This window comes from Camelus ferus, chromosome 18 (assembly GCF_009834535.1).
Source record: "Camelus ferus isolate YT-003-E chromosome 18, BCGSAC_Cfer_1.0, whole genome shotgun sequence".
Taxonomy (NCBI): domain Eukaryota; kingdom Metazoa; phylum Chordata; class Mammalia; order Artiodactyla; family Camelidae; genus Camelus; species Camelus ferus.
This window is the reverse complement of record NC_045713.1, coordinates 5,119,197-5,133,091: the sequence shown is the minus strand read 5'-3', so window position 1 is coordinate 5,133,091 and position 13,895 is coordinate 5,119,197. Positions and strand designations below refer to the sequence as shown.

Below are 13,895 nucleotides of genomic sequence, written 5' to 3'. Positions count from 1 at the left end.
AGCTCTTAGAAGCCCTCCTATCAAGAGACAAAGAGCAAGGCACTTCCTAGCTGCCATCTGTCCCCCGCTTGCCCTGCCTGGGGCCACATCCCTTCCAGGACCAGGCTGAGAGTGTGTGGGTAGAAGTCCATCCTGTCAATGGCCCCCCACCCTGCACATTTGCACCTGTCAAGGTCTGCCTGATGTCAGGAAGCCAACATCTCAAAGGTCCTTATGAACTTTGGGCTCCTGAATTTTCAAGCCAAGCAATCATGAAATAATGCAGGAGGCTCCCCCCACTGCCCAGGAGGCCCCTCCCCTCCTCCCTCTCTCCCAGACCTGGTAAGTGAGGGGAAACATTTCTACACTTGGTGCTGCAGCTGTCACTTTGTCACCTTCAAGTAAGTGGCTCCCAAAACCACCCTTTGGGACTGCGTGTGTGTTTGGCGGGGGTGGAGGGAGGGTACCATGGGTAGCAGTGACCCCCCCCCCAGCCTGCTCTCAGGAATCTCCTGTGCTCTCCACCCCGGTGCCCATCCATCCTCCTGGCTCCTGCCACCATCTCTCTTGTCCCTGGACCCCAGACTCTCTATCTTCACCCACCTTTAGTTAGGAAACTGAGGCAGGAATCCAGGAGGGAGCTTATGGAGACTGACAGAGGTGGTGTCAGTGAGGGTCAACAGGGAAGGGGTGGATTGAGAGGTACTGAAGACTCAGAGTGTCGGCACTGGCACCACGCAACAGAGTGGACCCCCTGGTGCCACAGTTCTTTACAAGGAAGATGTGGGACTGGCCCTGCTGCATCATGGCTTTGGGGCTTAAGCAAGTCATTTAACCTCCCTGAACCTCAGTTTCCTCACCTGTGAGATGGGAATAATAAGAGGATCAGGTAAAAGTTCAGAAGAGCCAAGTGGGGCTTTAAGGAAATAGCCGAAGGGGTGCTGGTCTGGTCTGGTCTGGTGGTGATTTGTCAAGTCACAGAAGGCAGGTCCTGAGTGGAGTCCATCACTGAGGCTCAAGAACCCCCTCCCCAATCCTGGGAAGTAAACTTTCACACCCTCTTTTCCAGCAAATTCTCTGAGCTTCAGAAAAGTTAGACACTTGGCCTGGAGCCACCAAGGGAGCCACCAGGGGCAGAGCTTGAACCTGGGATGGTCTGCCTCCAGGGCTGTGCTCTTCCCATGGCTGCACTGTGAGGGGCTGGGGTAGGGGCTGGGGGTGGGGGGCTTTTGGATCTGCACAAACTCTGTGGGCCTCCAGTTCCCATCTGCAAAATGTCAGGATAGGTGAGACCCCTTAAGGGCCTTCTTGCTCGCATAGTCTATTGGATGTCCAGATCTATCCCTCACGCCCTGCCTGACACATAATAGAAGGCTCTTCTCAACCCCCCAGGACTCTGAACCCAACAGCCTCACAGAGCTTTCACCTAGACCTGCTTCTGCTGGTGGGTCCTCTTCCATGAATGTCCCACTCCCCCACACACACACCCAAGTCTGAAACCTGCATGTTACCCTGGTCGCCACCTTCTCCTTCCTCAACCCGCAGGACACCAAATCCTGAGGAGTCCACTTTCTGAGTAGTTCTCAAATCCTTCCCCTTCTTTCTACCCTCACTGCCACCACCTCTCCCTCCTGAGTCCCCACCCCGGCCTCACAACTCTCTCTCCACTCTGGTTACCTGCAACCAGAGTGATTTCTGTAAAACTCCAGACCTGACCAGGTCACCCCCTCCTCTTGACCTCACACCCGTGGCCTCCAGGGCCTGGAACACTCCTCTCTTTACCAGGTCTGCACTCTTCCCCACCCTCCTGCCCCTCAGCCCCCTGGTCAGCCTTACTCAGCTCTGGAGGCATCTCTCCTAGGACATTTTCTCTGACATCTTCTGCTCTCCAGTGTGGCCCAGGGATACCTCCTCCATCTGGGCCCCTTCCGCTTGTGTCCAAACTGCCTTTGTCTCTCACGGGGCAGAGTGCGTTCCCAGAGGGCAGCCCCTGTGCTTAGCTCCCCGCTGGTGTGCCCGGGACGAGCAGGGCCCCTGGCGGACAGCAGTGTTTGGTGAGTGGGTGGCTGGGTGGGTGGGTGATTATTAAGATTTATTAGTGGGTTTACACAAGGATTTGTTATTCCTATCAAGAAACACCTTTGCATTTTAACAAAGGGGGAGTATTTAAGAGGATAATTGTCAATGATCTGTATCAGGCTTGTAGGGCCAGGAGAGAGAATTTTTTCAACCCCTTAAAACACATCCACTTCTTCTACCCTAGGAAGGATCTTGAAACAGCCATCTGTCACCCAGCCCCGAGGCCCCAAGAAAAGGACAACTCCAGTATTGTTGGTCCTGTCTTCCAAGTCATTTTCCTTCTTCCTTAAAGTCCACTCAAGAGCCAGCAGGGCCAGACTGCCTTGAAGTCCAACTTTAGGGGCCCAAGAAAGACCCCAGTGACTGCATATATTTTCTCCTCTGCTGTCTAATGCCTGAAATGGGCTTCATTCCTCTAGTTTAAGGCTCTTATTGCTGTTGGATGGTGGGCTTGCAGGGGCACCATGCTTTGAAGTTGACTGAAAGCTCTCATATCCATAACTTCCTTGGAGTCTCATGACCATGTCACCCCCACTTCCCACTCATTTCATAGATGAGGAAATTGAAGCTTGGAAGAAGTAAGTGACTTATTCAAGTTCATGCGTAGGTTTTAGCAGGTCTAGGAGTAGAACGTTCCAGTGTGCCATAGCTGACTTTCTCCTTAACTCCCTAATCCCCAATCTCCAGAGGAAGACACAAAAGGGTTTTAAGAAATTTGTCCTCCACTCTTTTTTTTTTTTTTTGAACATTTTTTATTGATTTCTAATCATTTTACAATGTTGTGTGTCCTCCGTTCTTTATTTCTTCACTATCGAGTTACTAATTTTCTCTTTGTAATTAACCAGTGATTTGTGGGGAGATACTTTGAGACTATGTAAATATCCCATTTCTCATCACATTTTCATGCACTAATTTTAGCATCCATGTAGGATTTTCTAACTCCATCACTTCTTCTGTATTTCGTGGTTGGCATCCTACTGCAGGGGAAAGCTTTCTCTTCTCTCCCTAGTTTGCTAGGGCTGCCTCAACAAAGTACCATGAACTGAGGAGTTTAAGCAACAGAAATTTACTTGCTTACAGTCAGTTCTGGACACTAGAAGTCTGGGATTAAGGTGTCAGCAGGGTTGGTTCCTCCTGAGGGCTCTGAGGGAAGGATCTGTTCCAGGCCTCTCTCTTTGGTTTGTAAATGACCATCTTCTCTCTGTGTCTTCACATCATCTTCCCTCTGTATGTCTGTCTCTGTGTCCAAATCTCCCCTTTTTATAAGGACATTAGGGCCTGCCCTAATGAATTCATTTTATTCTGATTATCTCTTCAAAGACACTATCTCCAAATAAGGTCACATTCTAAGGTACTGGGGGTCAGAACTCCAATATTCATTTTGTGGGGAAGACAAAATTCAACCCAAAACTTACTTTGTTTGTTGATTGATTGATTCTTATTTCATTCAGTACATCACTATCAACTGTTCCTGGTCCAACTGCCCCAGATTTGGCAAGTATGAGCTCCTGAGAGCTGGCTCCTAGGTCCTTTTGACACATCCCCATGATTCCCTGAGCACCTTCCCACTCTGTGGCACCAAACAGATGTTCCTGGTTCTACTTTCTTTGCCCTAGAATTGGAATCCTTGATTTCTCCAAGGAGAAATGTCTTTGCTAGGAATGCTCACTGCTACTGGTGTATCACTGCCTCTAAAATGACAGATACACAGACACCTCTGCTTTCAATTCAGCATCCTTGGGTTGCATATTTTCAACGCCATCCTCCAAGAGGGAGAAGCCTGGCTCCAACTGTCCTCATGTACAGAGGCCTAGAATACAAAAAACCTCTTATTTTAAGCTGTTATCAGTCACTTATGTGTAGAGGGAAGGAGGGCCTTTTATTGCCTTTCTGCTGAGTAGGTTTTGATATAAGAAGGGACAGAGGGTGTAAGGAGGGAGGCACAGGGGACTAAGGAGGGTCCCGAGGAAGAAAAAGAGAGAGAGAAGGGGGCCCTCAAGCTTCTACCCTCTAAGGACGCCACCACAGGGCCCACTGAAGGAAGCTTTCTTTCCTGCCAGGAAGTGTGCCCAGGGTAGGGGAGGACGGGGGAAAGCCCTGCCCTCTGCCGGCCTGCGCCCTCTCAGTTTCCAATCTGATAAGTCAGACCGCTGGTTGAAGGCGGGCTGTGTAAGGGAGGCAGATGAGGTCTTTGAACCTGGCGAGGCCTTCATAAAGCCAACAAGGCCCCACCATTTGAAGGAACATTTTGAATGTTTCCTCAGCTTCTTCTCTTTTTTTCTTTACTTTTTCATTGAGATAAAAATCCACATACATAAAATTTATCATTTTAACCCCTTTCAAGCATACATGTGAGTGGTACACTCACAATTTGTTCAGCCCGTAGTACTATCGAATTCTAGAACATTTTCATCACCCCCAAGAGAAACCCCGCCTCTCCCCACCTTCTCCTCTGAGGTCCCTGGCAACCATTTATCTGCATTAAGTCTCTATGGATTTGTCTATTCTGAACATTTCTTATAAATGGAATCATACAATGTCTGGCCTTTTGTGTCTGACTTCTGTCATTTAGTATAATGCATATATCAGTACTTCATTGCTTTTTTGTGGCTGAATAAAATTCCATTGTATAGATATACCACCTTTGTTTATCCACTCATCAATTGATGGACATTAAGTTGTTTTCACTTTCTGGCTACTATGAATAATGCTGCCATGAACATTCATGAGCAAATTTTTGAGGGAACATATGTTTTCAGTATTCTGGGGTATATACTTTGGAGTGAAATTATTGGGTCATATAATAACTCTATGTTGAAGTTTTTGAGGAACTGCCGAACTTCTCCGTAGTGGTTACACCATCTTACATTCCAATCAAAAATATATGAGGGTTCCCGTCTCCTTGCCAACACTTCTTATTTTCTGTTGTTTTTTCTTCACAGCCTTCCTGGTGGGTGCGAAGGGATGGCTCATTGTGGTTTTGATTTGCGTTTCCCTGTTAACTAGTGATGTTGAGCATCTTTCCATGTGTTTATGGGCCATTTGTGTGTCTTCTTTGGAGAAATGTCTAGCTACATTTTTTGCTTATTTTTAAATTGGGTTATTTGTCTTTGTATTGCAGGCTTTTTCATACATTCTGGACACTAGAATGATCAGATGATTTCTAAATATTTTCTCCTATTATGTGGGTTCACTTTTCACTTTCTTGGTAGCATCCTTTGATTCACAAAAGTTTTTAATTGTATTTATATATTTATTTAAAAAACATTTATTTTTAATTGAAATACAGTTACAATTTTTATTTACTTTTTTATTAAAAGTTTTTAATTTTAAAGAAGTCCAATTTATCTATTTTTCCTTTGCTCACTTGTGTTTTTGTTGTCACAGCAAAGACACTGTTACTTAATCCAAGGTCATGAAGATTTACACCTATGTTTCCTTCTAAGAGTTTTATTGTTTTAACTCTTACATTTAGATTTTTGATCAAAAATCAATTGATGATAAGTGTAAGGGTTTGTTTCTGGACTCTCAACTCTGTTCCATTGATTTACATGCCTGTCCTCAAGCCAGCACCATACTGTCTTGATTAAGGCAGTGTGCAGTAAGTTTTGAAATCAGAAGTCTTAAATCAAGTCCTCCAACTTCATCTTTCTTTTTCAAGACAGTTTTGGCAATTCTGCATTTCCATATGAATTTTAGGATCAGCTTGTCCATTTTCCCTCTCTTTCTTAGCCTTTCTCTCCCTCACTTCCCCCATAGTTCTAACACCTGTATAGTGGCTCAGATTTCAGCTGCAAATTGGAGATGTAGTCAGGGACCATGTGACCATGAACAAGACACTTCACCTCTCTGTATGATGAAACGAATACTATCTACTCTACAGGTCATTATTGTAAAGATTAGAGTAAATGCCATGCTGTGTTAAAAGGCACAGAAGAGCCTATGGATTCCTTAGTCAGCTTGTAAACAAATTCTAATAAAAACAACAAAGCAAAAATGACCACCTTTTGTTTGCTGAAAACTAACAGGTATACTTTACTGAACTATCTCTTTAGTAAATAAGCCAATATTTTTGTAAAATTTTTAATGCCTCTAGGTCAATGAAGAGTTTATAAAAGGCTACTCACAAAAGGCATCTTACATGCCATCATCTGACACCCCCTGCCTGCTCGCCGCCAGGCACAGTTCTGCCCCTCCCCCTCCTCTCCAGGGCCGGCTTCATTGGTGTACAGAACATGGAGGGAAAAGGCCCTCAGAGGGGACCTCATCCAGGCTTCCCAGACTTTAGATATTCTTGGACCAGTGTCAAAGTTTGTCATGTGTGTGTTCACCATGTGTTTCATGATTTGCTTAATTTACTTGTTTTTTCAGCTCTTTTTTTTTTTTATCACTGTCATAACTCTAAAACCCCTTATTATAGAGGGAAACCACAACAAGACAGACTTACATGACAATGACAAACACTCAGTCTTGTGTCACAGGTGGTGGTGTGACTGCCACACTTGGGGAAACGCAGATCTGGCCAAAACCCCACTTCTCAGATAGAGAAAGCACGACCAGCTGGGCAAGGGGCCGGATCTGAGCTAGAGCCGGGGGTCGGGGGGTTCCAGATGCTTCACAGCGCCCCCCTTCTCTCCTCTCCTCTCCCCTCCCTTCCCCAAGTCTTTGCCTGTGCCCACGGTCTTGCCCTCCTGCCCCTCATTCTCTTTTTCTAGTTACTCCTTTCTATTCTGCTTTCCTGGAACCCCTACTTCTCCCACTCTTACTCTGGATAATCGCTCTGGCTGTTGGATTCCCCCCTTCAAGAGGGAAGGGGCAGGTTCCCATTTGGGGAGCCGGGATAAATGTTCCATGATGGTATCTAGTCACTTACCTTTTGTAGATTTCAATTTTTCCTTTTGTAAAATGGGTTGACCATCCCTGCCTTACCTACTTTCCTGGAGAGAGCATCAAGACCCAGTGTGTTTTTAAAAAGCATCTTGGGAAAGACCTTAAACAGTGTTACTAATCAGGGTGAGGTACCCACCCCAAACCTCCCATCCGATGACCTTCTGCCATCCCACTCTGCTTGCATCATGTGGAAAGCGTGGGAGGTCTTTCCACCCTGCTCAGCCCTGCCCTCACCCTTCTGTGTGCTGCCTCTGCCTCTTCATCTCCACTTCCTTCTCCTGCCACTCCTCCCAGCGCCCACTGAGCCATAAAACCCAGACAAACAACAGGCTATCCCCCTCCAAACTGCTGAGGAGCAACGTTTAGAAGGGGATGTCATAAAATGGAATTATGGGAAGCCCTTGCATAAGTCAAGGGCTCTCATTTAATACTCCCCAAACTCTGCCAGGTGAGGGTTGTTACTGCTGGCCTCCCTAACTTCAGTCTTGTCCCCATCAGAGGACCTGCCTCCTGGCTCCCCTGTGTACATGCTGACCCCCGTCATGCTGGACAGAGATCACATAGGAGTCTCTGATCCAGAAGAGAGTGACTCAGAGTTTGTCCATTATATATTTATTCCAGAAATACTGGCCATCTGCTTGGGGCTTGGTGGGCACAGAAATGAGACTAAGGTGCTCATGGTCCAGTGGGAGACACAGACACACAGCTGGTCATCATCATCCAGGCGATGGGGGCCATGGTGCTGCTACATGGGTGTGTTCCCGGAGGCCAGAGCAGAGAGGCTAGAGAGGTGGAATGGAGGGGACTGGGAGAGGGTGTGGGAATGGAAGGAGCAGGGACAAGAGTCTCTAAACAGGGGGTCTCAGGCTGGGACCCTGGAATGGGGGGCAGAGTGAGGTGGGTGTCATGTCCCACTCCGTATCAAGCCCAGCATGGTCCCCACTGCCTTTCATCCACCAAACCTCAGCACAGCCAACCTCACACTCTCCACAAGTGCATCCCCTACTCTCCTCCCAGCAGAACTGGCCAGTCCTTCCTATGTCCCCCACCCCCCAACGCACACCTCTTGTATCAGGTTGGGGTCCTCAAAGGAGACCCAGAGATGAGGATTCATGGTCCAGTGTTCTACTGGACACTGCTTGCAGAGGAAACCAGCTTGCAGAGGAAACCAGCAGGACCCCGATTGGGAGGGGTCAGCCAAGTCTCGCCTCGTGGAGGGAAAGTGGTGGGACTCTGCTGGGAACTCAGAAGCAGTGTAAGTCACGCAGGACCCGGAGTCTGTGCCCCTCCTGTAGACACTGGTTGGCTTCCTGGATGATGTCAGTTTCTGGGCATTTCCCACTTTCCTCAAACCTGCAGGCTAGGTGACTTCAGCAGCTTGGGGGCTGGAGCACAAGGTCACCAAAAGCTGGTGTGCTTGATCATGGGAAAGGGGTCTCGGGGGATAGGGATGGACAGTGACAGCATCTGCTGACTTTACCCATTTTCAACTGAAGAAACTGAGGCTCAGAGAGGTGAGTGACTTACCCAGGGTCTCAAAGGGAATGTGCGGCCCCGCCAGGATCCCCATCAGCCTTTTGATTTCACTTCACATCCAGTGCTTTTGCACTTGGCCCTGGTGGGGCAAGGCTCTCTTCCCAATTTCTTAGAGTGCCCAAGATAACCCCTGACTCAGCTGGGCAACAATTTCCTCTTTACAGATCGCAGAGGCTTCTAGGACTTTCAAGGGGGGGAGGGGAAAGCTTTCCAAAGAGGAGAGTCTATATAAGCACACACTTCCTTCTAGCTGCCCTGATCAAGGACAGAGGGTAGCCAGAGTGCTCTGCAGGCAACCAGGCCTCTTGTCCCAGGCCCTCTCCTCCTGCATCCCAGCCTTGAGCCCTGAGCTGCCTCCTCCACCCTCCAGGACATGGCAGGCCCAGTGACCATCGCAGCCAGCCTCCTGCTCCTGGTACTGTGTGCCTACTGCATGTCCCCTGCAGGTATGACCCCCACCCCCCACCCTGGGTCTCTCGGGCAGGACGGCCATCCCAGGGGCATGGCAGGGATGGCACAGCAGAGGGTGGAGGACCCACCAGCCTGGGTCTGGAGGGGAATGCTGAGAAGGGGGCAGCCCAGTGGCTGGACTGGAGGTGTTTGGTGGGGGAGGCGGGCTCCATGTTATAGTCCAGAGTCCAAGGCAGACTGGGAAAGGAGGCAGCTCTTCTCTCTCTGGTCTTTTAGGTTCCGTGACCATACCTTCTTCCTGCTGCATAACCTTCATTTCTAAAAAAATTCCCGAGAGCCGAGTGGAAAGCTACCAGCTGTCCAGCGGGAGCATCTGCCCCAAGGCAGGAGTGATGTGAGTAACTGCTTCTCCTTGGCCACTCGATGGGGGCGGGGCAGGGAGAGAGGAGCCTCCGGGGTCACCAAGGACCCAGCTCTGTGATCCTGGGGAAATCACTTCACCTCTTTGAGCCTTAGATTCTTTACCCACAAGACTAGGAACAGGATTCAGAGTCGATGATCATGTATTTATTGAGCACCAAATATATACAAGGTGCTATTCAGGGCATATAACATTCCCTGAACTAACCTTCTCAGCCATTCTATGAGCTCGGATGGATTATCCCCATTTTATAGGGGGAAACTGAGGTCAGAAAGGGGACCTACTCAAGGTCACTCAGGACTCCAAGTAACTTCAGAGTTACGAGGCAGCAAGGGCAATCTCACTCTGTAAACAGTGGCATGCCACAAAAGTGTGATCTTAGTATTGTTAGTAATTTTCTCCACTGGCACCAGACCCAGCTCCGCAGCCTGGCACCCGCCACTTAGAGCTGGCTTGGAAAAGGGCATCTCACTGCCCCGGCCAGCTCTGGCATCCTTATTGGTCACACTTTCTTGCAAAGTGTGTGAACTGGTGGCATCTGCCTTTGTTCTTGGGGGATTTCAATGCATCTTCTTCTTTGTGGCGAGAGATAGTGTCTCTCCCCTTGGACCCAGTGTTACTCAAAGGCAGCGCTGGGCCTCCCCCATCTGATAGGAAGGTTATTGAACAGGAGCATGAGGGATGGAGATGAACAGAGAGAAGATATTGCGTCAGGACCTTGACGGGAGGCTGAGTTAGCAGCTTGTCCTCTGGGCTTCCATGCGACCTCCTCATAAAGTGAAGTGACCTGAATTCCCCTGCCAGGCCTCATGTGTCACTCCTCCACAGCTTCACCACCAAGAAGGGCCTGAAGTTCTGTGGTGACCCCAGGCAGCCGTGGGTCCAGAGGTACGTGAAGAACTTGGACGCCAAGCGGAAGAAAGACTCCACGAGGTCGAGGGTGATGGGGAACAAAGTCCTCGTCCAGAGGCATCCTGCCAATGGCACCTCCATCTGACCACCGCCTGGCCCCCTGCCCTGCGCCTGGGCCTGGGCCTGGCCTCCTCGGCAGGCTACCTAGGGCCTGCTGAGCCAGCAGCAGTAGGCAGTAGTTCCTGTTTCTTAGCATCATTCTCAGGGGGTGTGTCTAGTCTATTAAAAACCCAAGACGGGGGGAGGCCTGCTCCTGGGGGCCGAGCCATGGCTCCAAGCACCCCGTGCCTCTTGCCTTCCCTGAGCCGGGGGAGAAGGTCCCAACAGGAGGGCCATGGTGACCCTTCATCCTCCCCAAGCTGGAGCTGGCCCTTCTCCAGGTTCCATCAGAGCCCACGTGCATGAGGCCCGGCCTGCAGACACACTCTGCTTGTACCCTGGCCTGCAGCTGGCTCCTGTGGGCCCTCTGGTCTTGCAGTGGGGCCTGTGGGCCGTCTATCTGTCTGTCTGTCTGTCTGTCTGGGGGACGGGTGGCCTTAGCTCTCCATCACGGTAGGGATGCTCCTGGTCTGTCCCACATGCAGCCTCCCATGTGAATAAAAACCCAGCAAAAGCCTTTCGCTGCTAAGTCCTGCCCTCCCTGCACACCTCTCATGGAATGTGATGAATAAGTTTTTCAGGAACTTATTGGCTTTGTCATGCAATGGACCTGGAGTGCCAGGATGAGGGATCAGCCTGAGGAGCTGAGCTCCTCTGTGAAGATACAGGTTTCAGGAGATGTCCTGTTTCTTGGCATGGCTTGCACCACGCTGCTTTGGAAACAAAGATCCACTCTGCCTTTAGGGCTGGTCTCTCACCACATTTTGGTGAGGGGAAGATGGGGTCGGGGCTGAGGGGGAGGGGATCCCAGCATTTTTTTTTTTTTCTAGGCAGGAGATACGATATGATTTGCATGTCAAAAGTGTAGGCAAACACACCTGCTGTTATCAAATCACAATCCAAATAAAATGTGATTTCTCCTTTGAAGGTGGTCTTGTCTTGCCTGTTCTCGCCTCTCTTGGGCAGCAGAGTCAGGGTGTGAACAGTGGAGTGTGCGCCAGGGACATCACCCCAAGTTGCCGGTCCGAGGCTGGGAGGGGATGAGGGTCCTGGCCTGCTCCTGGGAGTCCTGTTATGAGCTTTGAAAGACATACAGGCATAGCTGGAGTCAATTAAATTTCTAAAAAATTTTGACAGAACCCATGATTGCACAAGGAGCTGTTTTGGCATCAAGAGGTTAGTAAATGATAAAAGATGGTCTCTGGCTTCAAAGAATTAGGGAGAAAAATAATACACTCATAAATTAAGAGCAGCATGGGTTTAACACCACTCCTCATGGATAAGCTGCATGGCCTTAAAATATGTCACTTAACCTCTCCAAGCCTCAGTTTCCCTTATCTATAAAATGGAGAGAATGAGACTTTTCAACTTTGGGTTTTCCCTAGAAGCTGTCCTCGAAACAAAGATTTTGGGGTCAAATATTTTATTTGGGAGGTATAGGGCATAACAGTAGGAGGATGGGGGGAAATACAAGGGAAGGAAGGCAGCCAATAAGAGTGTGTTGTCAAGCCGAGGAGAATTAGCGCTCCATCCTCTGGGAGGTAGTGTGAGACCCACCCCCTCCAGCCTCCTGGGCGGTCTTCCTGTAGGTGGGGGCAGGGCAACCTTCCTTGGTTCAAAACAAGCCTGCAGGTACAGAGTCTGCATAGACTATTAACATTACCTGGGATACAAAGCAGAATCTAGGGCAGTGCTAACAAGGCAGAGGATGGGGGGAGGAGCCTGCAGAAATTCTCAACAGAGAGCTGGCGTCTGAACTGGGATTGAGGTTTCACTCTGGAAAGAAGAGCGTTTTTCTAAGGAGGGAAGAGGTGGCGCATTCAGGGACAAGAGTCTGAACTACAAACGGACATTGGTCAGACCACAGATGACAACAGAACTGTGACCCACAACCTTTGTAGCAACCAGCCTAGCATCATCATGAGACTGGTCAGTGACTGCCAGCTTCCTAATTTCCCCCCCTTTCCAACTCGGGACCAACCAGAGAAAGTCTAATGTACTCCCGAACCAACTACATAAGATGTTTGCTTCTATTTACCCCGCCTCCAGCATCCCTGGCCAACAGGCTCCAATCAAGACATACCTGGGGCTTCCCTCTGGTCCTCTATGAAGCCTTCCCACTCCCCCGCCAGCCTAGGTCTCTGCCAAACGCAAGTGATGTGTCTGTCTCCTTTGTGAGAGCAGGCTCAGAATAAACTAGCTTTGCTTGTTCTCGTCAGGGAAGGTGCATAATCTGGTACAGCTGCAGCCGGAGCCACGGAAGGATTGAAGCAGGTGGTGGCGAGGAGGCGAGAGCTGACCCTCTGTCCTACCACTGGCAGGTGTGTCTCCTGGGCCAACTTCTTTGGAGGACCATCTGGGAGCATATGTTGAAATGCTAAACACAACTACCATTGACCCAGCAATTCTGCGTGCAGGAATGTGTCCGACACTCTTGCACAGAGGTGCGTATATGAGGATGCATGCAGCTCTATCCTTAGTCATAGAAAACTGGCAACAACCGAATAGTCCATTCATAGGGGATTCGGCCGAGATATACATTTAAGTGAAAAAAAGCAAGGTGCATAAGGGCATATACTGTGTGACCCTATTTGTGCACAAAGATATACACATATGGTTAGCAACTTGATGCACACAAACTATCAAGGGTGGTTGGTTGCCTTTGGCAAGTCAGTCTGGCAGTCAGGGAGAGAGGAACTACATTTTTATTCTTACCTTTCTGGGGTGTTTAAACTTTTTGCTCTGTTCATTTCTCCCTTTTGTAATAAATCTTGTGTACAGAAGCTGGCATGCGGAAACTCTAACTCGAAAAGATACATGCACCCCAAAATTCACAGCAGCACTATTTACAATAGCCAAGACATGGAGACATGGAAGCAACCTAAGTGTCCATCGACAGGTGATTAGATACAGAACTTGCAGTATATATATATATATATATATACACACACGTGTGCGCACGCACACACACACAATGGAATACTACTCAGCCACGAAAAAGAATGAAATAATGCCATTTGCAGCAACATGGATGGACCTGGGATCGTCATAGTAAGTGAAGTAAGCCAGAAAGAGAAAGAAAAATACCATATGATATCACTTATATGTGGAATCTTAAAAAAAATGGTACAAATGAACTTATTTACAAAACAGAAAGAGACTCACAGACATAGAAAACAAACTTATGGTTATGGGGATGGGGAAAGACGAGGTGGAGGGATAAATTGGGAGTTAAGGATTTGCAGATACTAACTACTATATATAAAATAGGTAAAGACAAGATCCTACTGTATAGCACAGGGAATTATATTCAATGTCTTGTAGTAACCTATAATGAAAAAGAATATAAAAAGGAATATATGTATGTGTATGTATGACTGAGACATTATGCTATACACCAGAAATTAACATAACATTGTAAACAGACTATACTTTAATTTAAAAAAAATGTTTTAAAAGGAAGCTTTTATGCATTGCCCTCGCCCTTTTCCCTTGGGCTATACCCTTCAGCGTGCTCCTAACATCTTCCAAAAGCAAGGAGTATCTGCATCTCTTTTCTTGGGGGCTT

At 48.4% G+C, this 13,895-nt stretch overlaps 1 protein-coding gene across 2 annotated transcripts; it reads left to right on the top strand.

The window, feature by feature from the left end:
- The first annotated feature begins 293 nt into the window (after positions 1–293).
- CCL24 (C-C motif chemokine ligand 24) lies at positions 294–11,254 on the top strand. 2 transcript variants are annotated; one of them, XM_006180939.3, is made up of 4 exons: positions 294–380; positions 8,735–8,930; positions 9,172–9,289; positions 10,145–11,254. In XM_006180939.3, the coding sequence occupies exons 2-4, from the start codon at positions 8,858–8,860 to the stop codon at positions 10,311–10,313; spliced, it is 360 nt and encodes a 119-aa protein (XP_006181001.1). In that variant the 5' UTR covers positions 294–380; positions 8,735–8,857; the 3' UTR covers positions 10,314–11,254. The 2 variants fall into 2 exon arrangements, with proteins under 2 accessions (XP_006181001.1, XP_032315466.1); XM_032459575.1 differs by having other exon boundaries at positions 306–380; positions 8,855–8,930.
- Positions 11,255–13,895: the final 2,641 nt, after the last annotated feature.